This window comes from Felis catus, chromosome B4 (genome assembly GCF_018350175.1).
Source record: "Felis catus isolate Fca126 chromosome B4, F.catus_Fca126_mat1.0, whole genome shotgun sequence".
NCBI lineage: Eukaryota > Metazoa > Chordata > Mammalia > Carnivora > Felidae > Felis > Felis catus.
Genome location: NC_058374.1, coordinates 78,153,036 through 78,177,421, shown reverse-complemented (window position 1 = coordinate 78,177,421; position 24,386 = coordinate 78,153,036). Strand labels below are relative to the sequence as shown.

Here is a 24,386-nt window from a genome sequence, read left to right as displayed (position 1 = left end):
TATATTATACACTACCATGTTATAAGCTACTTCAGGGTAAAGAGTGGACTTCATGAATCTTTGTTTCCCCAACAGAATCGAACAGACTGCTCCACCCCTGCAATGCCTCCCATATAGGAATGCTCAAGAAGTATTTGTTGAGTAAGCGGGTTGTTCTTTTATGAGGCAACCCAAACTAGTATATATTCCAATGTCAGCTTCTCTCATTTCCTTTATAGTCAGTGAATACACGGAGGGTGACACAAGTCACCCAGCCAAGAAAGAAGCAAGAACACTTAGTAAAGGCAGACGTGACAGGACAACTTAGAATATTCAGGAAGTGGCATCCTTTGTATAATACACACTTGATACCAACAAACCAAGAAGAGATTCAAGCACTAGGAGGAGGCTATCAACCCATGACCTTTGATAAAGTTCCTTCCAATTCTAAGTTTCTACAAGAGGAGAGATAAGACTGGTGGCGCTGAACAATAGTCATCCAGCCCTTTGAAAATCTCTAAAATGTCAGGATCTACTTCCTCAGCCCCTAAAGGAAACTAATTCTTTGGGAAAGGAAAAGATACACTGGTAATCAGCCTCTTCTCCCTATAGAGTTCAATTCATTTTGGTAGATGGGAAAATTTTCATTAGAGAAAACATCATAATGTCACCTTTCATGTTCAAAGCACTCAGAAAAGTACATAGTGTTTTCGTAGGCATATTTCCTAAGATTAATTTATTCAACAGATAGGGATTGAGCACTTACGACAGTGCAGGCACTGCTCCAGCCGATGAGCAGACAAGAGGATGAACAACAAACAAATAAACATATGGCTGGTGTTGCTGAGTGCTACAGAGAAAACTGATGCGGGGTAGGAGCAACAGGCTGTTTCATTTTGTAAAGGGTAGTCAAGATCATCACAACAACCTGGCGAAATAGGTGCAATACTATAATCTTAATTTCCAGGATAAGGGAAACTGATTCCCTGAGTGGTTAAGTTACATACATGTTAACCTGGAATTAGACGGGCAGGGGGTCAGAAATAAGATTTCCCAACACTGGGTCTATTGCTAAGGGTTTTTTAAAAAAAAATAATAAAATAAACCTTATTTATTTATTTTGGGGGGGGGGGACAGAGAGAGCGAGAGCTAGAGAGAATCCCAAATAGGTTCTGTGCTGTTAGCGTGGAGCCTGACACGGGGCTCGAACTCACGAATGGTGAGATCATGACCCGAGCCGAAATCAAGAGTTGGATGTTTAAAGGACTGAGCCACCCAGGCGCCCCTACTGCTAAGGTTTTAAAGAGGACCTAGAGTTGGGAATGTTCAACTAAATTCCTTCCCCTCTAGAGAATGTTGCTTGGAGAGTGGAAAAGAGCCCCATACATGCACATCATTAACCCATCACCCTGAGAATGGCCTGCCTCCCACTGGTGCATAAGTATTTGCCTCCCTTTGGTCCGGTGAATAACAGAAACACCATTTTGGTTTTTTTTTAATATTGTTGCAAAATGGTTTTTTTGAGCAAAATAAAGTTTGAAAACACGCAGTTTTTATTTAGAATGGAAAGGTGCATCTAGCCTTATTGTGCAAGAGCAGGCAATGCAACACTTCATTAGCAAAATTTCAAACCACACCTAATGGACGTAAACTCTCCTTTAGCGGCCTGTCTCTGCTCTGCACACCTGTTGAAAAGTGTGTGAAAATAGATTCAGCAAGGATTTTCTGCCAAGAGCACATGGGACTGCGCGTGTGTGTGTGTGTGTGTATATGCGCGCACATGTGCGTGTGCCTGTGTGTGCGTAAGGAGAAAATTGTAAACATTGCTTGGAACAGGATGCCCTCCTATATCTAACCTGAATTAAATCTAAAAGCCACTTCTTAGTAAAGGTAGGGCTAAAGATCTTAATGTAGCACAGGAATTCAGAAGGTAGAATCAGTTCTGGTAGAGAGAATCAAGTCAGGCTGTAAGGAAGAAGAGGGCCTTGGACGAATGGGTCGAGGGTCAAAAGTTTCATGAAGTTAAAGGACATTCTGAGAGGAGGGAATGGAGACCACATTCTGAGTCCCACATTCTGAGAGGAGGGAATGGAGACCAGGAGGCAGGGGGCACTAGGGAAACAGAAAGCTGTCTGCTCCAGCTAAAACATAACGGTGACAGACACATGTGTGAAACACAATGAGAAGGATATAGATATAGGCCCAACTCTTATCTTGTATTTATTATAGGTAAGGAAACTGAAGCCCCAGAGATTTTAAGTGGTTTACCCAAAGGCAAACAAGGGGCAAAGAAAGAACTAAAATGGAAGTTTTTATGTTTCCAGCTAGGTGCTCTTTTCATTGTCCCATTCTGTCGTTGGGGACGGGTGGGAGATCTTCTTCCCTTTAAAAGTAAACATATACAGAGAGGTTAAACGAGTTGCCTTTAGATTACATGTCCAGCTGAATAGTGGCAGCAGTTGATACTGAGCCCGAGTCTCTGCAACAGCTTGTGGAGGGCCGCTGCACGACTTAGCAACTTCACTGGAGAAGGTAAAATCCTGGAGCTAACACAAAGGCCATCCTTCCCCTCAGAAGCACTGTACCTGTCAGGACCCATCCTGAAAAAGGTTATAAAACCACAGGGACGATCAGGCATGTGGGTGAAAAAGCAGGTTCTTCTTCCTGTCTCTAAATTTGCCTGCCTAGCTCCAGAAGGACTCAGCCAATGGAGTGGAGTATCGATGAACAAAACATGAGAAAAGCGGAGAACTCGAAACGTGTTGTAATAAACTGAGAGTTAGGAGGCATGGATTTTAGTTTTGACTCTACCACCAACACGGGTGCTGGCTTTTGACAAGAACTTTACCCCATTAAATTTATAAGAGGAGGAGGATGAACCAGCCTATATCTAAGGCTACAATATTCTAATTTTCTATGACTCTGGGTAGACTCCAATTTGCAGGAAGAGACAGGAAGAGTTGAAGGTACACTGAAATCTGAGAAACAACATGTAATTTAATGCAATAGGAACGAGCCCTATTTAAAGGCACATCAGTCCATCCTATAATTTCGATTTTTGTTTACATTTATATTTCTGAACAGAAAAGGACACACAGAGCAATTACCAATTTTAAGAAATGGGAAAAGGAGTAGGAGTCAACTCTGAAGGCCTTTTTCAACTTAATCCATAGACTTTCTTGCTGCCCCACTTAAGATGGTTATTGGAATAGATGTGGCCATTTGAAATTCACTAAGTTACTATTAAGAACTGGAGAGAGGCGTCAGGGTGGCTCAGTCGGTTAAGCGTCCGACTCTTGATTTCGGCTCAGGCTCATGATGTGGAGCCCCATGTCGGGCTCTGTGCTGGCCGTGGAGCCTGCTTAAGATGCTCTCTCTCCCTCTGCCCCTCCCCTGCTCACTTGTGTGCTTCCCTCTCTCTCTCTCTCTCTAAAAAAAAAACAAAAAACAAAAAACAAAAAAAAAAAAAACAAAGACAGACTTCAACAGGCTTAAGAAAATAGAAAGAAAACCAAGAACAAAGACATGTTGGCGAGTTCAAGCTTCTTAGAGTACCTATTTGGTTTTGAATATACATATATAAAGAAACTCGGGAAGATCCTACTAAAACAGTGGTCACCTGTTCAGGGAGACAGAAGTGAGCAGATGAGGGAGAGATGTAAAGGGGAGACTTTTTACCAAATAACTTTAATTGACTTTTTAACCATGTAGGTAAATAACTAATTTTTATTTAAAAATCAAATAAATAAATAAATAAATAAATATAAACATCCCCGAAATTCTATTTTTTGCAAGCAACTGTTGAAAAACAAGAAAGCCAAACAAAGGACACATTAGAACAAAGTCCCAAGAGGCAAAGAAAATGTTGTAACACTGGGAGGTCTGAGGAAACCCAAAGAGAGAATCATCTAGACTGTTTTCAAGGACCAGCTGGGAAAGTCAGTGAAATGCAACATGCACAACACTGTTGAGGGCCCGAAGTAGCTTATGATAGCTCAAACCAGCACCAGCTGGTACAAGAGTGTCTTAAAAAATACGACACACAGGTTTATGTCCCCTTGTCTCTGGAAGAGTGTGAAATCCACAAGGGGGTAAAAATGAGAACTCTACGAATGGGGAAGTAGTTTTCCTTCACCCTCTAAAACAGAGGGAAGGAAATGAGACACCGGTGTCAATGAGAGCCATAAAAGTGATTAATTAGGTAGAAAAGGAGACCTATGAGGAAACGGGAAAGAAATCCACTTTTATCATTTAGCAAAGAAATTCTATTTGGGAAGAATGATTTAAGGCAGCCCATGAAACACAAACATAAGGGAATGTCCTCTTAAAGTCATTTCTACTCTCAGGATTTTTTGATTTGTGGGTTAGTTCCCAGTGTGCTTCCTTGTAGAGGAGACCTTGCTAATTTGGCCTAGTGAAAGGCCTAGTTAGTAAGAAGTATTAGTAATGCCAGGGAAGACCTGCAAATAAACTTGAGCCAGCACATTATTAATCAACTAAAAAATCCCTCGCTTTGGGGCGCCTGGCTGGCGCAGTCGGTAGAGCACGGGACTCTTGATCTTGGGGTTGTAAGTTTGAGCCCCTTGTTGGGTATGGAGAATACTTAAAGATAAAATCTTAAACAAAAACATCCCTTGCTTATAAGGACAATTAATACTTCCGAAGTGCTACTAATGTTCTTTCTTGTCACAAGTGTTAGTTTGTTTGCTTCATAACAATCATTAAGCTATGCATTTATGTTTTATGAACTTTTCTGCATGGCGGTATATTTCACAATAAAAAAAATGATCACCAAAAAAAAAAAAATACAATTAAAGTTTTCCTTTCCACAAACTATATACCCTTGTGGTGAGGCCAAAGGCTGAAGTCATCCTGTCTATCATGAAGAACCAGTCTCCTGATGGAGCTCCACCAACACTCCTACCCAAGGAATGACACCCAATCAGGGCCAGAGATCTGCCCTCTCTGAGGCCTCACTCCCAATCCAGGGTCACTGAAATCTGAGGCATTAGGAGAAAAGAGGCTACCTATAGGGCAGACACCAGGGGAAAAGGCATGCAAAGGAAAACTGGGCCCTGTTGATGTGTATTCTTCATATATTAAGTTGGGTTTAAGAAAAGGAGATTGAATCTGCATTTGAGTTGGAGAGATAAACAGTTCAAATAAAAGCAAAACAGTTCTGGCTGCCTGAAAGGCCAGGGTCCAAAGGGCTTGACATATCTACTTATTGCAGTAAGAGTACTTTCTGAAAAAGTCACACCATTGGCCAACTCACCTAAATAGGCACAACCTAAACCCTGTGATTTGTCATTGCTTTGTACCTCTACTAAGATCATGGATGCAAGGATAGGAAAGTGTAAGAAGACATTTCTAAAAATATTTCAAAATTTTACAATGGGATGAAATGTTCTTCTAAAAATAGCCCAGGATTCTACGTTCCCTTGTTCACTAACCCAGAAAGTTAAAGCCTGCCTCCTCCCTCACCCATCTACCCCACTCGGCAAAGGCCCACATTACAAAGCCAGACTTTAAAGAAGGGAAGAGTAACTGAGCAAATCAATTAAAGTTTATGAAAACTACTCAGCTCCAGAACTTGAGATGTGAAGAAGTCCTTAGAAAGTCTGTCTAACTTCTCAGTGCTAGATGAGAAAATTTAGGCCCAAAGAGGTGACACATCTTGCTAAAAGGACATGAACTAGTTTTGGGAAGTTGTTTTATTTATAACTTGCTTTTCCCATAAACTATTTGAGGCATCTTGAACAATATACATATGAGAAAAGAGAAATAGATCAGAAACATGGTGCATTATGGTAGGTCAGGATTTCTTACTTCCGGTTGACTATTATTCACATCACTTCCTGCTTCGTTTCTTAAACTTTCTATATTTCCCAGTGGAGGATACAGGCCACTGTTGGCACTTATATCCTGAGTTGCAAGAGAAGTGAGTGAAGGACCATCTTGTGTAGACAACGTCGTAACTGCCTTTGCCATCCTGAGCCAAAAACGCCTTCACAACTACAGCTGGGTCAAGAGATCAACTGGTCTCATCTTACTTCTGTCTCGTTATTAAGCCAAGAAACTAAAATTTCTTCCAAATTATGAGCCTGAAGGACAATTTAGTTAAGGGAAGCTTATGGGGCAGTTTTGTTAATATAGATAGTTGAGTTAAGCTTTATATTTGTGAATATGTTATCACACACAGCCTTTTCTCCCCTCATCTGGAAACACCTCTCAATCTAATTCTTTAAATGACCTTTGTCAAATGGGGGATCCCTAGAATGATGTTTGGCGTCAGTCCTCAGTATGCAATGGCTAAGTAGTTGGCTGGCGGATTAGCCAGGGGGCTTTGCTTCTCCACCTGTTGCCTTGCTGCAAAAGAGAATCATGAGAAAGAAGCCCACGGTTGGGTCAAATGTTTGTTAGAGGAGTTTGAAACTCTTGGCCAAATGAAGACAAGTATTTATTTCACTTGTGCTTCTTACGGGCAAGAGTAACAGAACTGACTCTAATGTAAGAATGAGTGTTGGCTCAAGCCGGACAACTGAGTAACAAGGCCAAAGACCTGGTCTCCTCACGGGCCCAGTTTGGTTTACCCTCTACTATTCCTGTCCCCAGCAGCTAAGATCTAATGTCACCAAGGGACAGAGGAAGTTCCGATAAAGTACAAATCCATCATCTCCTTCAAAACAGTAGGCTTTGCTGATGTTGTAACAGTTACATCATCTTTATATGTAAAGATGGAATTCTGAGTGGGTGTGGGAGACAGATTCTACCTGGCTGCATCATCTTTCGGTACGCCATCTTTCTTGGACTCTATTAAATAGTCCCGTTTCATTTATGTTCTCTTTTGTTTTTGTTTTCGAATCTGTTTTCATCTTTTTCTGATCTGGCCTGGAGCCAAAAACTGAAGCCTTATTAACAGACTCGAGGAGCGTCAAGGCCCACAAATGAGCCCGAGCAGCTATGACACTGAAAAACAAACCCCATTAACCAGAACCGAAACAAAGGATTAACTACTTATCCAAACTCTGGCAAAGGGACAGTTCTTCCTCCCCCGTCTCCCCTAAGCCTGTTAGGAAAGGGGTGTCTGAAGCCGCACTGCCGTCTCCTCCAACTCACTTTCTGCGTCAAATAGTATGGGTCAAAGTCCTCCAGGGGAACTGCAACCAGGCCTTGCGGGATGTCCCCATAGATGAAAGGCAAACTCTTCCCCGCTTCCAGGTCACTGTTCGGCTTGGGCTTGCTGTCCTCATCGTCTTCCCGATGACTGCCTTCGGCCTTTGGCGGTTTCTTGAGCTTGCTCTCGGCAATGCGCCTCTCGATGTTTGCCAGTGACTCAGGGGTGAAAGGCTTGAAACTATCAGGGCCTGGTGGTGCGAGCAGCCGCGCTGCCATCTTCTCATCCTGCAGCAGCTTCGTTAGTTATGCTGCGTCCGGGACAGGTCAGCTCTGGAAGAAACGGCAACACAGACAGCAGTAATCAATCGCTGCTCTAAAAAGAGGCCAGACCAAACCATCTCACTCTCGACCTTTATTCACAACCTCCGCAACACATAGTTTCTTCTGTGACACGGGTGTTTTGCTCTTCAGAAAATCTGTGGCGGGAATGGGCGAGATGATGCTCATAAGCCCCTCTCCGGGGAATGGTCAGCCAGGGAGATCCAAAGATGGGAGGCTCCTAAATTGCTCGTGTTTGTTACTTACATGCAACTCGCTGTTTGTAAACCACACACAACCACATACATACATCCCATACCCTCAACGGACTTCTATTCTAAACTAGTAAGGCATATTTGACATTACCCAGGGGGACGTGTCAGCTTTGGAATCCTCCTATGATGCTCAAGTCACCCTCCTGTCCTGGAAGTCTACTCCCTACAGAGATACTCTTTCTTCCAAAGACAACGCAAGGGCAAACTGTCACTCTTTCCAGATTCCGGGTTCCGAAAACACTAAACCCTTCAAAACTTTGGAGGCACAACAAAATACAGACAAAATAGCTCCCATCTGCTTTGGCTCTTCCATTTCGAGTTATTTTTCAATCCATCAAGTTGTGTAAAATCCATCTGGTACAGAAGTCCAGAAGTGCGTGCTTTGCTGACCAAGATCCTGCCAGGGACAACCGGGGGCCGGGGGTGGGGGTGAGGGGAGCAATTGGTGGAGGAATCTCAGAGAACTTCCTCTGAAACAACAGCACCACACTGCCACAGGGTGAATGATGGCCGAAAGGCCTGCACGCAGCCCAGAGGGGCTCAAGCCAGGAAGGACAGAGGTAAGAACAGAACAAACCAAGTTTTTCTTCTAAAAGGAAAAATGAAGTAATGCCACACGAGAGCCAGTGATTTCTAAGCACAGGATCTGAAAAGCCCGTTTCCATGTTTACACAGAGTCCTGGGTCATTTAAAACACGCCCTGAAACAGGGGAATCCCTAACATCAAAAGCACGCATGCTTGGTGCCTGTCACAAAAGGACCTGAGCAGGTGAGTCTTACCACGAAGGCTTTAGGGTTGTACCGGCATCTCATCTGGTGTTCCTGGTGCTGCTTTCTCCCTTTAGTTTTGTGAGCTCCACAGAGACAATTGGGGAACTTCTTTTAGAAAGGCTAAAGATTGTTCTCTCCCTCCTACTTAGCCCTCAGGGTCCACTTCAAGGCAAGTACCCATAAAACTCAAGGCTCCTCAAGAGGATGGTAGTAGAGTTAACTCTAAATAATTTGAGAGTGAAATACCCCAGGGCTCCTTTCATAAATACACCCGCAGAGATCCCAGATTTCTCTAGTGGTGGTGATTGCTAAGTGTTGCAAAGGCAGTGTGTAGCGTCTATATACGGGCTGGTCAGCTCACTCCCTTACAGCATGGGACTAATGAGGCCAGAACCACAAGTCCGCCCTCACACACACCAGAGAGCCTCACACTGTGCTGAAAAAAACCCCACTATTCCATAGACCATGGGGTCAAAGAAATCATTCTCACGTGTGAAGCACAGGATTCCTGAGATGCAAAGGATTTTAGAGATACAGTCCATTTCATTTTATAGATTAGGAACCCTGGGGTCCTAAGAGATGAGACAACTTGCTCAAAGTCACAGGGCCAGGATAGAAATCACAGCCAAAGAGCTCTGACTCTCCGGCTCCCACTTTTATTATGACCAGTGTCAGTCACCCACCCTCCTGTCCTACTCCAATCCCAGCGGGAACAGTCTGGATCATGGAGTAAATCACGCGCAAATGCCAATGCTTTTGCTGCTCCAAGACTTTATTTGCAATGTTTCCCTCAAACTAGAATTCCTTTTCTCTCATTCCTTCCTTCCTCTCTATTCCTGAATTGTCTCCACACGAATTTTCCTCCCTGACTGCTATAGCTTTACCATGATCTTAGCTAACCTTTATCCACTACTTACTATGTTGCAGGCACTGTTCCAAGCACCTTATATTAACTCATTTAATCTCCAGAACAACATACGAGGTAGATATCATCATTCTCCCCTTTTAATAGATGAGAAAAGAGACACAGAGACCTGCCCATAGTTACATAGCTAGAAACGGGTAAATCAGGATTCAAAACATCCTATTCATACTTGTTTGGGCTCTTAGTCATTGTTGAACTGCACCATATAAATTCCCAGAGGGCATGGAGGGTGCCTTAAACTACTTTTGTATCCCTTTCACAAAAAATGGGACTATGCTTGAAACCCATAATTAGGTTAAATACCTGGGACCTCTTGGCTCCCACAGTCACACTCATTCTGAACTCTGGTTCCTACCTGGAGGACAAATATCGCAATAGTTGCTCCCAAATGGAAAGTGTCCATCAAAAGATGAATGGATACAGAAGTTGATATATATACATATATATACATATGTATATATATGTATATATAAACATATTCTGATATATATAATATATGTATTATATATATAATGTAATGTTAGCCCTAAGAAAGAATGATACCTTGCCATTTGCAATAACATGGGTGGACCCAAAGGGCTTAATGCTAAGTGAGATTAAGTCAGACAGAAAAAGGAAAATACCATATGATTCACTCATATATAGAATCTAAAGAAACAGCAGAAACAGACCCATAGAGAACAAACTGATGGTTGCCAGAGGGGAGGAGAATGGGGGGATGGGCAAGGTGGATGAAAAGGAGGGGGAGATACAGGCTTCCAGGTACGGAATGAATACATCATGGGGATGAAAGGCACAGCATAGGGAATATAGTCAGTGACATTGTGATAGCATCGCATGATGAGATAGTAGCTACACTTATGGTGAGCATATAGATTTGTCCAATCACTATGTTGTACACCTGAAACTAATGTTAACATTGCAAATCAACTATTCTTCAGTTGAAAACAAATACGCAAGAAGTGACTGAAGATGCTGACAATTTCTGTGACTGCATTGCACAACCTGGGTTCTTCACCGCTCACCCTATCCAAGGCTAAGTTCTCCACCTTTCTTCCTGGCTTCTCCAACACCATGGTCCCTCAATGATCCCAGCTCCCCCTCACATTCTCAATCTTCCCTTTTCCTCTCCTACTTCTGTATCTTCTCCCTTTATATCTCCTGCCCTGCTCTCTCTCCATTTGGTTTAAGTGATCTTCATTGTACGTTATCTTGGTTCTACCCACAACTACAGTCTCTTCTCTCGGGGCTAGCCTTCTGCAATCTCTCTGCAACACTCTTTCAGGGATCTCATCTACTCCAAATAATCTGTACCTGGGTGATTTTCAGATTTCTAGCACCAGTCCCAATTGCTCTGTTGATCCCCACAGCTGCCTGTCACCACTTCAAAATTAAAGTGTATAAAACCACTCATCTCTTGACTTCCCAAACTGATTCTTTCTCCTGGCTTTCTTAATTCTGTTATGAGAACCATCGTTTTAAAGAGCAAAACAAGAGGGGCCATGTGGCTCAGTCAGGTAAGCATCTGAGTCTTGATCTCAGCTCAGGTCACAATCTCACTGAGGGTTTGTGAAATCAAGCCCTGCGTTGGGCTCTGCGCTGACAGTGCAGACCCTGCCTGGGGTTCTCTCTCACGCATATGTCTCTGCCCCTCTTCCACTTGGTGTGCGCTTTCTTCTCTCTCAAAATAAAAAAAAATAAATTAAAAAGATGTTTATAAAAACAAATCAGAAACAAACAAACAAAAAAGAACCATCGTTTTTCCAGCCACCTAGCACGGAATCTGTCATCTCTGCTCTGTCACCCTTTGCTGTCCTTGCCCAACCAGTCACCAGCCTTACTAATCCTTCTTTCTTCTGAGTTTCCATTTTCAACAGCATCACCCTCACCGGGGTCCTAATGCAACAGCCTCACTTGTAGACCTGATGTCCAACAGGTACATCTCTGCTTCCATTATGTCATTTCCCTCCCTCAGGCCTCAGGTTGTCAGAGGAGACAACCCACACATGCCACTCCACCGCCATTCAAGGTCTTCTACAACCTTACGCTTCTCAAACATTCTCTTCTACTGCTTCCCCGCAAGAACATCTACACTGGTGACTGGTTTTTGTTTTGATTTTCTAGGGTTTTTTTAAAGGTGGAACATAATAAAGTATATAGATCTCTAGTGCACGGATTGGTTACTTTGTACAGATATATACATCTGTGTAACCACCATGCAGCTTAATAGAAGATTTATTCCAGCATCCCAGACAGCTCTCTCGAACTCCCTTGTCAATAACCGCCATCACCACCCACGCCCAGTAAAGGCTGTTCTGACATCTATCTCCATAGATTAGTTTGGTCTGTTCCTGAACTTCATATAAGTAGAATATAAAATACTCTTCAGGGTCTGCCTTCTTTCACTCAACATTATTTCTGTGAAATTTATCTTCATTGTGTATGTACCAGTGGTTCATTGTTTTTATTGCTGGGTAGTATTCCACATATGAACATAGCATGGTTTATTTATCCATTTTACCTTGATAGACAGTTAGGTTGTTTATGGTTTTAGGCTATTATGGACAAAAGCTGCTAAGGATGTTTTTGTGCATGTCTTCTGGTGGCCATATGTGTTCATTTCTTTTTAGCATATAAACAGGAGTAGAATGCTGGGGTCAGAAGAAGCCATGTGTTTGTCTAGCTTTGGTGAACTCCCATTAGAAATGTAAGAGGGTGAGGCGCCTGGGTGGCTCAGTCGGTTAAGCATCCAACTTCAGCTCAGGTCATGATCTCATGGTTCGTGAGTTCAAGCCCCATGTCAGGCTCTCTGCTGTCAGCACACAGCCGGCTTGGATCCTCTGTGCCCATCTCTGCCCCTCCCATGTTTGCACGCTCTCTCTCGCTCTCTCTCTCTCTCGCTCTCTCTCAAAAATAAACATTAAAAAAAAATCACAGTCTTCTTTATTTCCACCCATTCTAATGTGTATATATAGAGGTACTGCAGTTTCGTAAAAAATAATTTACTGAGGTGAAATTTATATAACATAAAATTAACCATTTCTGAGTGAACAACTCAGTGGCAATTAATACACTCACAGGGTAGTGCAATTACCAAGTCTATTTAGTTCCAAAACATTTCCATCAATCCAGAGTAAAATGCTTTACCCTATTAATTAGTTTCTCTTCATTTCTCTCCCTGTCCACCCCTTCATTTCTCTCCCTGTCCACCCCCCCCCCTCCACCCCTGTCCTGAGCTCCTGGCAACAGGAGCTGTCTGTCTCTGTTCTGTCTCTGTTGATCTTTTCTGGATATTCATACAAATGGGAATTATATAATAAGTAACCTTTTGGGTCTGGCTTCTTTCACTTAGCATCACATTTTTGAAGTGCATCCACACTGTAGCATGTGTCAGGACTTCAACTCCTTTCTATGGGTGAGTAATGTTTCGTTAGATGTATCATAATTTGTTTATTCATTTATCCATTGATGGACATTTGCGGTCTTTCCATTTTTTGACTATTGTGAATAGTGTGTACATACGTACTTCTTTTAGTTCCTGTTTTCAACTCTTATGGGTATACACCTAGGAGTAGAATTACAGGGTCATATGGTGACGGTATGTTTAATTTTTTGAGGAAATGCCAAACTTTTCCTACAGTGGCTGAGCCATTCTGCATTCTCATCAGCAATGTAAGGATCCAATTTCTCCATATCCTAGCCAGCACTTGTTATTTTCCTTTTTAAATTCTTTTCTAAATTTTTTTTATTACAGCCATCTTAGTGGGTGTGAGTGGTGTCTGATTACGGGTTTTGACTTGCATTTCCCTAATGACTAGAGGTTGAGCATTTTTTTCATGTTTATTGGCTCAGTGGAGTTTTAATTTGCTTTTCTCTGATGGTATTGAGCACCTTTTCATATGTTTATTGACCATTCAGATATCCTCCTTTGTGAAATGAAGTCTTTGGCCACTTTTTTCTATTAGATCATCTGTATTTTCTCATTGATTTGTGGGAGTTCTTTGGATATTTTCCATACAAGTCATTTGTCAGATATATTTCAAATGCTTTTCTCCTTTTTACTTTCTTAATGGTGTCTTTTGATCAACAGTAGTTCTTAATTTTGCTAAAATCCAACCTATCAATCTTCTCTTTCATGTTTTCTTTGTTCTGAGAAATCTTTGCCTATCCCAAGGTCATGCAGTTATTAGCCTATGTTTTCTTCTGGAAGCTTCACTGTTTCACCTTTCTTATTTAGATTTCAAATAATTTGGAATTGATTTTTTTATATATATAAGCTAGAGGTCAAGGTTCTTTTTTTTTTTTTTTTTTTTTTTTTTTTCCTACATGGATATCTCATTGACCCAGTATCACTCAATAAAAGGCTAGTCACTGGGGAGCCTGGGTGGCTTAGTTTAGCGTCCAAATCTTGGTTTCAGCTCAGGTCATGATCTCTTGAGTCCCAGGACAGGCTCTGTGCTGGCAGTGCAGAGGAGCCTGCTTGGGATTTTCTCTCTCCCTCTCTCTCTGCCCTTCCCCTGCTCACACACCCTCAAAATAAATAAACATTAAAAAAAAAAAAAAAGAAAGAAAGGACTGGTCACTTATTTTCATTGACTCCTAAATATACTTTTCATTTTCTTGTTTTAAATCTCCTGAAGTCATTCTTTCCTCCTCTTCAAGGTTCTAGCTGTCCCTTAAAACCAGCTTAAATTCCTTCTCCTGAGGAAACTGTCTTGCAAAAAGTAAAAATAAACTTTTTGGATTTAGAAGGAACCTTAGAGACCAGCGAGTCCAACTTTCCTTACTTTACAGATAAGAGAACTTTGCAAGAAGCAAGAAAGGCTGAGTTATCTAACTGCTAATTAGTGACAGATGTAGGGCTAGGACTCAGGTCTCTTGGCCTCCAACAGAACACTCTTCTCACCATAGCACACAGTCTCCTGGGTAGCACGCCTTGCCCATCAGACCACTCCAGCCTCAGCTTTCTTCGTCTGGCAGTGATGCAATGAGACAGCCAGCCCAGATGACAAAGGAACAAGAAAAGCCACTTTTAACCTTAAGAGTTCTGAAAGAGACTGAACTGGACTCAAAGTTGGGAGAAAGAGATGGTTAGGATTCCCTTCTCTTGGTCATCCAGTAGGATTAAGATCTTAAGACATTAGCTGTGGTCTGTAACTACAAATAGAAATGAATCTAAATTAAGGGGAGAGGGATATAGGAGAGGGAGAGAAAACTGGCTTTGGAGTGGTTGTGACAGGGATGAAGGAAGAGAAGTCATGCAGGAGGAGTTGCTAATGAAAACATCACAGGCAAGGGTACACAAGAAAAAATGTTAGGAGGAGGGCCAAATAGCAAATAGTATTAAACACTTGTCTGACTTGAAAGAAAAGAACGAAGTTGGGAGGCTTATAATTTCTGATAGCAAAAATTACTACAAAGATACAGTTACCAAAGCAGCGTGGTACTGATGAGGGATAAAAGCAGAAAAATGTTCATCTTCAGCCCTGAAGGCTGACTTATAGCCTGCACAGTTCTGATAAGGATCACATATATGCTGGTTGCTACATTCTTAAAGGGTCTCATGACAGCCTGTAAATCTCACTGATAGCTGATACTGAACTGAACGATAAGCACCAGAGAAATCTTGTGAAAGTAGTTTTATGAGTAGAAATTCGAAGAAGACATTTATGATCTAATACTCCCTGCGTGTCCCCATCCGCCTGAGCATGAAGCGTCACAGAGCCTCGTGAGCAAAGCCTCACTGAGCAAAAGTGCAGCTCTTTCTGTCCAAGGGACTCTTGTCCCCGTGCTACTTAAACAAACTAAGTTGCACCATACAACATCGCGAGAATTCTTTCTTGGCCGTTGCAGGGGGTGATCCCGCAACAGTAGTGGCATAAGACAGACATATAGGCCAATGAAATAGCCCAGAAACAAACACTTATATATGTCGTTAAATGATTTTCAACAAGGGTGACAAGACCCTTCGATGGGGAAAAGGAGAGGTTTTTCAAAAAATGGTGCTGGGAAAACTAGATACCCGCATGAAGAAGAATGAAGTTGGACCCTTATCTTACATCACATACAAAAATTAACTCAAAATGGATCAAATATCTAAATGTAAGAGCTAACCCTATAAAACTCTTGGCAGAAAATGTACAGGGAAAGCTTCATGACATTGGGTTTGGCAAGGATTTCTTGCATAGGACACCACGAGCACGGCAACAACAACAAAACAGATACAATGGACTGCATCAAATAAAAACCTTTGTGCATCAAAGGGCACTCAAGAGAGTGAAAAGGCAACCCACAGAATGGAAGAAAGTATTTGCCAACCATGTATCTCGTAAGAGATTAATACTCAGACTTTATTAAAAAAAAAAACCCTACAACTCAAACAACAAAGCAACCAACCTGGTTGAAAAAATGGACAGAGCACTGGAATAGAAATTTCTGCAAAGCAGACATACAAACAGTCAATAACCACATGCAAAGATGCACCACATCACTAATCATTACAGAAATGCAAATCAAAACCACAATGAGAATGAGATACCACCTCACATTCACTAGAATGGCTGTTCTAAAACAAAACAAAACAAAACAAAACAAAACAGAAACTAACAAGAATTGGCAAGAACACAGAAAAACTGGAAACCTTGTGGAAAACAGTATGGCAGTGCCTCAAACAATTAGATATAGAATCACCACAAGATTCAGCAATTCCACTTGTAGGATTATACCCAGGGAATTAAAAGCAGGGACTCAAATAGTTTTCTTCTTTCTGTGACCCATGGTCACAGTGGCATTACTCACAATAGCCAAAAGGTGGAAGCAACCCAAATGTCCATGGATAGATGAATGGACAGAAAAGATGTGCCATTTTCCTACAATAGAGTATTATTCAGCCTTAAAAAGGGAGGGAGTTCTGGCACATGCTACAACATGAATGAACCTTGAAGACATCATGCTAAGTGAAATAAACCAGACTCAAAAAGACAAATATTGTATGATTCCACTTATATGAGGTACCTACAGTCAGATACATAGAGACAAAGTAGAATAGTGGTTACCAGGGGCAACGGGAAATTATGTAAATGGGTTCAGAGTTTCAGTTTGGGATGATGAAAAAGTTCTGCAGATGGATAGTGGTGATGGTCGTACAATGTAAATGTACTTAACACCGCTGAATTGTACACTTGAGGTGGTAAATTTCATATTATATGTATTTACCACAACTTTTTATTTTTATTTATTTTTTTTAAGTTTATTTATTCATTTTGAGAGAGAGAGAGAAAGAGAGTGCAAGCAGGGGAGGGACAGAGAGAAAGGGAGAGAGAGAGAATCCCAAGCAGGCTCCGCACTGCCAGCATAGAGCCCGGCTCAGGGCTCGAACTCACAAACTGTGAGATCCTGACCTGGGCCGCAATCAAGAGTTGGACACTTAACCAACTGAGCCACCCAGACACCCCATTATCACAACTTTTTAAAAAAGAAAAAAAAAAGCAAATGATAATTCACTGTGCTCCCTACCATATGCCAGAAACTGTACTGATGATCAATGTAGCTCCCTGCCTTAAGGGACCTTTAAAGTCTTCTGGGGGTGGTAGACAAGTAAACAGGCAAAGTGCCATATGATAAATCCAATAAAGTAAAGCAGGTTTTTATAGACACACACAAGCGAGACCCCTAATCTAGTTCGGAGAGATGAGGGAAGGCTGTCTGGAGAAAGTGATATCCCAGCTAAAGCCTGAAGGATGGCTGGTGGAGTAGGGGGTGACCGGAAAATGGAGAAGCTTTGCAGGAAGAAGAAACAGCATGTACCAGAGACCTCAGACAAGGGAGAGCAAGTCACTTGGGTACTGCAAACAGTTCAATGTAAGCTGACTTCAGAAAATTAACAGATAAGCAGGTGCCACATCAGGAAGGCAAAGACGTTATCATGGGAAGGAGTTCTGATTTTATCCTGAAGGCAAGACGGAGATGCTGAAGGTTTTTAAATGGGGAATGCCTTGATCAAAGTTGCATTTCAGAAAGATTATTCCAGCTACAGTGTATAGAATGAGGTGGGCAGTGGGGAGATGGGTGGGGGAGGAGCATGATCCAAGGGAAGAAGACCACGTAGACTGCTGTAGTGATTCCGGTGAGAGACAATGGCACCCTGAATCAGGCAGCAGCAGTAGGGAGGATACTCCATGCTCCTGTCGACTACTTGAAGTGGGAAGTGAAGGAGAAGGAAAATCAAGAAAGAGGCCCAGAGTTTTGTCATGGGCAAATGGAGGGAAGGTAGTAAAATTCAGGGAGACGGGGAATAAGATGTGACACACACCTTGGGGGTTGAGATGACGATTTGACTCTTAAAAGAGCTGAGTCTGAGTTGCTTTGGTACATCCAAATGGAGCCACACTGATAGCAGTAGATATGCAGTTCTGAAGTTCAAGGGAAAGACTTAACCCCACGAACTAAAAGAAGAGAAGTGTGGTGGAGAACACGAGCTAGCCCCCGAGGACTGCCAGCCAGCTCTCTGCATGTTGATGTATGGTGCAGGTGGATCAGCCAGAGGAGCACTGCAGCGCTGCACTGGGAGGAAGGTGGGCGGCTCTAACCACCCAAGAGAAAAATGCAGCCAGATGGATGGAGTTTACACTGTCCCCACTCCCTAGGCCCCTCCTTCCTCAAGTGACAACTAGATGCTAGGCTGCCAATTTTCTTTGTCACTTACAGATTTCATTTTGGGAACTCATATAACAGTTCTAGAAATTGAAATAAAAACAATTTGGTCAAACCTTCATTTTACTCATTTGAAACATAAAAAATTGCAGTCCTAACCCTCTCTTGATGGCATCAAAATCTGGCTCTCCCTCCTACAAGATCTCAACAGCCCAGGCTCACCCTGGTGACTGTCAGCACCCATGCTAACGGAGAGCGGCCCTGAGCATTCTGTCACACTGGCTTTCCACCTCATGAGGCCACTCTGAGGTTTGTTCTTCCTAAGCCTCACACTCGTCAAACTCTCCCAAAGCTGACCTATTTCTGCCTCTGATTCTCAATAATTGGTGTCTTCCTAATCCCTTTAAGACAGTCACCCTTCTGTGATTTGCATCTATGTCTTCCAGAAGATACCCTTTGAATGGTCTGTTTATAGAATATTTTGAAAGAGGCCTAATATGGATATAAACATAAAATTGACCATGATAAATACATCCAGGATTCATAAATAACTCTACCAGGAAAGGCTTGTGAAGCACTTACACTTTGAGTACTTGAATATCTTGATGTAAAAAGGCATTTAAATAAGGTCAAAACCAATTATTACCATGATTGTAAGTGGATCCAAATGTTTCTCGGAGCAGGTCCCATCAGCCCAAAATGAAGACAGGATTCCGCCATGTCTATAGATCCATACAACCACAAAGCCTACTCTTCTCTCTGCTTCTCAAGCTATGGCCCAATCAAGAGGTCATTAGACTTCACCTCTCTGGCCCTGCAGACACTACAAGTCAAAATTTTCCTCAATTTCATCACTTATCCCCTATCGCCAATTTTCTTTTCTTTCCTTTTTTTTTTTCAAATTTAACTGGCTTTTCATGTTTCCTTTATTTCTTCCACAAGGCACAGGAGCCTTTTCCCTTTATACCCCACACACTAAACCCTTTGTAGATTGTGGTTGTTGCCCCCACATCTATCACCATTCCCTTCACTAGTCTCCTGATTCAAGTGACAGTGCAAACAATTTTTTTCTTGTTCATGGCATTACAATTGAAATTTGCGATTGGTGGCTCTCTACTTCTTTTGGTCTCAATTCCAACATGCACGTTAGATTTTAACCTCAATTTCCTATGCCTTCCTTTCATAGTCATATTGAGACTCCCCTCTCCACTCACTTGATCCTTCCTCCCATCCCCAGTGGTCTAAAGAAAGAGCAGATGTTGTCTTATTTTCCACCGGATTGCTTCCATGTTTTTCAGAGAACTAAACTATCGATACTTGTTAAGCATCTAGAAAAGAAATGTCACGGGGTGCCTGGGTGGCGCAGTCGGTTAAGCGTCCGACTTCAGCCAGGTCACGATCTCGTGGTCCGTGAGTTCAAGCCCCGCGTCAGGCTCTGGGCTGATGGCTCGGAGCCTGGAGCCTGTTTCCGATTCTGTGTCTCCCTCTCTCTCTGCCCCTCCCCCGTTCATGCTCTGTCTCTCTCTGTCCCAAAAATAAATAAAGACATTGAAAAAAAAATTAGAAAAGAAATGTCACTTAAAAGGTGCTCATACTTCTAAGGAAGACCAAAACATTTGGGAAGCTGTATTTCATTCCAAGTAGCTTAGGTTTCCAGTACAACTCTAGAGCCCAGATAAGAAACTCACTTTACACACTCTCCCATCAGCATTTATTGGGCCAGGTGGGAACAGGAAAAATCCTTCCATATGAAGAAATACGGTTGGGGGTGGAGGGAGAAAGTAGCTGTACACACAAAAAGATTATTATTTTTAAAAATTATGTTATTATATAACTGAGGATAAGAAATCAACACATCTCATGGTTCATGTTGTTCTTTTCCTTTACAACTGGACAGAGTTCATCAGCTCAAGTCCACTGAATATACGATTTGGGTTAGAGATTCGCGGCCTCTGACCCAAAATCCAATGGTTTTAAGCTCTATCTCTACTATATAATGACTATCAGCCCTACTAAAATGACAAAGAAAGTACAGGGATAAACACAGTGTCTAACAAGTAAAAGGTGCACAGTAAATATTAGTTAATACCACCTGTATCATCAGTTTAATTTTTTTCTCACTTTGTTCAATCTTCATAAAATAAATAAAAAGCCAAAACAATGTCTGAAAAATCATTGCCTAAATCTTGCTGAACAAAGATGGCATCACTGTGGAAATAAATTTTTGGTGGGCAGTCAGTGACACAAAATACTATTCATAAATGTTCATTTTTCAGTTGATACCAAAAAAAGGCCAAAGTGGATAATAAAAAGGTGGCTAAGGAGGATCAATATGTAGGCATATCTTTACTCGGTTATAGATTATATACAGCCAGAGGCATGCCTGCCAAGGTCAGCTGAGGGACGAAGAGGACTTCACTCTCAACAGAGAAAGGAGATGGTAGAAATGCTTGAGGGACTTGGCAACAACTTTGACAAGTGAGGATGAAGGTATGGACTAGGGTAACATCGGCCTCGTAGGGGTGTGGTGCTTTTGTCTGCATATACTTTTTTGTTATACAGATTTTAGAAGTCACAGTATTTCACAGCTGGCCTTATCTTTGCCATCTTCAAAACTAGGGCATCTGAATATAATAAGGGTTATGAGGTTTCTGCTCTCCATGATTGGTAAGACCCTCGCCCACATGCTTCTATAGCGCTTGACAATTTCCAGTCATACTACTTCTGGACAGCTAACGTTACCTTTGCTATAGAGATTTTTTTTTTTTAATTATGACATCAGATCAAGACCTCTACTACACCCCCAAAAGAGAAACAATCTTAGGCCAAGAGCGAGAAACTGAGATTACAGTTTGGATATTGTCACTGACCAGCTGTATGACCCTTAATAATTCAATTCACCTATCCAAGCCTTGGTCTTATTTACAAAAGGAGGGAGGTAAGTAAGAGGGTTCATAGAGCCAGCGCTGTAGTTTGTCAACTAATTGACCTTGGGCAAATTACATAATCTTAGGGAGCCTCCAGTTCCTCATTTAAGGGTTAAATGAGATAATGCATGTGAAATAGGCCACAATAAATAAATAATGATCATAATACTACTGATAATTATAGTTAACACGGAGCATTTACTACATCCTCTAGGCACAGTTCTAAGAGCTTTTATACCCTTTTCATCCTTCCAACAACTCTGTGAAGTACTTATTGTTATCATTCCACATTATCTTTTTAAGTTTATTTTTTATGTTTATTTTGAGAGCTGGTGAGCGAGTGGGGAAGGGGCAGAGAGAGGGAGAGAGAGAGAATCCCAAGCAGGCTCTGCACCATCAGTACAGATGCTGATGCGGGGCTCAAACCCATGTACTGTGAGATCATGACCTCATGACCTGAGCCAAAATCAAGAGTTGGGACGTTTAACCGACTGAGCCACCCAGGCACCCCCAATCCCACATTACTGACAAGGAAACTGAAATGGAGAGGTTCAGAAACTTGCCCAAGATCACAGAGTGGGACTCAAACCCAAGCTGCTTGGCTTTAGAGTCTGTGATCTTAACCATTTCACCATGCTACTTTTTTTTTTTTTTTTAAATATAAACTTTTTTTTTTAATTTTTTTTTCAACGTTTTTTATTTATTTTTGGGACAGAGAGAGACAGAGCATGAACGGGGGAGGGGCAGAGAGAGAGGGAGACACAGAATCGGAAACAGGCTCCAGGCTCCGAGCCATCAGCCCAGAGCCTGATGCGGGGCTCGAACTCACGGACCGCGAGATCGTGACCTGGCTGAAGTCGGACGCTTAACCGACTGCGCCACCCAGGCGCCCCTCACCCTGCTACTTCTTATCAGCACTCTTCTCCCTTCACTGAACCTGTTCAAAGATCCCTTTCAGTTCTATGATTCCATAAACATAAATTAATTAGCTGCTGTAGACTCTGACAGGCTAAGCAAAGCTGGCTTCTCTGAGAGAATTACTGAGGTTCTGAACATATAGGCTTCAATCAGAAAGAACTGTGTCCTGACTCACCTAGCATCAAATAACTGTATGTCGAATAAAGGAATGAACACGGAGGCTAAGAAGAGGTCTAGTGCTATTCGGTTGATCCTTGCCACAACAATGACCCAGAATTCACTCCTTCAATTAAGCACTTCTTGAGTGTCTACTATGTGGCACTGGAAAGCTTAGAACATAGAAAACTGGTATCACAACACATTCTCCCAAGTCACTATCTGTCATTCCTGTTGTAAAGGAGATTCCTGCACCGGATGGTAGAAAGTTGGATTAAAATGTTAAAGCTTTTCGCTTCCAATCATCGGAAGTCTTCTTCAAATAAAATCTCAGATGAAACATCAATAATACAGACAAAAGTATCTCTGCTCTAACTGATGCAGGGAGTGGGCACAAGGTCCACCTCACTCGTCTCGGATCACCCCTGCAGAGTGTCAGGATGGCCCCAAAACCATTACTCAAAATAATGACTGGGTGTCTTTCAAATCCAGAGCTCACTGGACAACAAGCACAATGAATCTGGGACTATTCACTAATAAAGCTCACTTGATACGGACATACAAAAATGTATGAAAGTGGTTATGTGCAAAGCTGCAAAGCTGGTGTAGTAGCTATAAAGATTAGGATAATATATATTGCCAGGCACTTTATGAACACTACCTTTAATCGTCACAACAATCTAGTAATGCAAATATCGTCAGCTTCATTTTACCACTGAGGAAAGAGAAACTCAAAGGAGAAAGAAAAAGTAATTCCCAAGGTCACACAGGAAGTAGCCTCCCTCCAAAGCCCACATGCTTTCCCCAGGACCATGGTGCCTCTGACAACGACTAAGGTCAAGCACTCGCCTACTCCAAAGAGCTCTACAAACAAGAGGAAGACTTTTAACGAAACCATGAGAATTGACAGCTTCCACGCAGCTTTGCTACTCAGGCAACACACAGGTTGCTTCGCTGGCCAAAAAGGGTGACACCCAAACTGGGTCACACCGTATGGCATTCAAAAGGCACAGAGCGCCAAGGCCTTGGCTGTGGCTAAGAGGTCGGAGTACAGGCACCACAAACATCTTGTCGAGCTCCTATGGTTTTTGCTCTTCACTTGCTGCATCAGTCACTAGTGGAGAGCAGGGTAGATCCACTACATGGTTATCAGAAGACAGGGTGCTGACCAAACTCAGAAGCATCGCTCACTCTTCTTCGAGGCTGTCAGGGGAAGGGAAGATGGGCCACGCAAGCAGCCACTTTGGCACTCACACATGGTGACTACAAGCAGGGAGACACAGACAACGGGATGGCCATGGGGATAATAAAATCATCCTCCTCACACAGGGTTACCACAAGGAGCAGAAGAGAGAATATCAGGAGCTCGCGGTGTCGTACAAATGACAATACAGTAATACGCTGCAGCCTGGCTGTGAGCTGTGAGGAAATCATCGCAACACACAAGCCAACGTGGTCAGCCATGATTAAAAACAGGATAGATCTTTCCTGAACGAGGTTTCAGACTTGTTAGGAGTCTCAGGAGACCGGGCTGACAGCGATAAACTGTGCAAACAGTTGCTGAGGCTACAAACGAACGCCACCTCTTATCTGCATAGCGCTCTAACATCTATAGAGCACTTTCTCATCTTTACCTCATCTCATCCTCGCTTGTGAGGTTCAAGGAGAAACGAATGCTAGACCCCACTTCCCAGAAAAAGGTATCCCGGGTTAGAGAGGTTAACTGACTTGCTTTGTATCCAACAGCCAGTGGCCAGGGACAAAATAGCAAATGGTCCCCTGTCCATCTTCCAAGGAGGGAGAATTTCTCTCCTGTTGAGACTAGCTATCTTCCTCGCTGCTGAACAGAACAAGGAGTAAGAAGGGAAAGGGGGAAACTACATAATAATTATAATGGTGGTGATGATAAAGAGGTCAGGCAGGAAAGCTCTGGGAATACAGCTGATGCGGGAGATGGGTTTCAGCTGGGGCTGGGAAGTTTGCAGACAGAACAAAAAGGAGAAAGCAGGAGACAGGACAGCGATTATATGGAGTGGCTAACGAATATCTTTTAGGAAGTCTAGTGAATTAATGTCCGATACATCCTGCTAATCTTTAAAAAAAAAAATTTTTTTTTTTCTTTTGAGAGAGAGCATACCCGTGCAGGGCGGGGCAGAGGGGGAAAGAGAGAATCTTAGGCTCCATGCTCAGGGAGGAGCTGGACACAGAACTGGATCCAGCAATCCTGGGATCATGACCCGAGCCGAAAACAAGAGTTGGACGCTCAGCCAACTGAGCCACCCAGGCACCTCTTTCTTCCTGCTCATCTCTTTAAGAATCATCTGGTAAACATGTGCATTACTCATG

At 42.4% G+C, this 24,386-nt stretch overlaps 1 protein-coding gene across 9 annotated transcripts in view; it reads right to left on the bottom strand.

Moving 5' to 3' along the window:
- Positions 1 to 24,386, bottom strand: part of SCN8A (sodium voltage-gated channel alpha subunit 8) — a 179,174-nt gene that overhangs the window by 114,672 nt on the left and 40,116 nt on the right. For all 9 annotated transcript variants that reach the window (XM_023257081.2, XM_023257082.2, XM_023257084.2 and 6 more), the window contains exon 2: positions 7,099 to 7,428. In XM_023257081.2, the coding sequence (XP_023112849.1) occupies positions 7,099 to 7,374 (276 nt within the window). In that variant the 5' untranslated portion in view covers positions 7,375 to 7,428. The remainder of the gene's footprint in view (positions 1 to 7,098; positions 7,429 to 24,386) is intronic.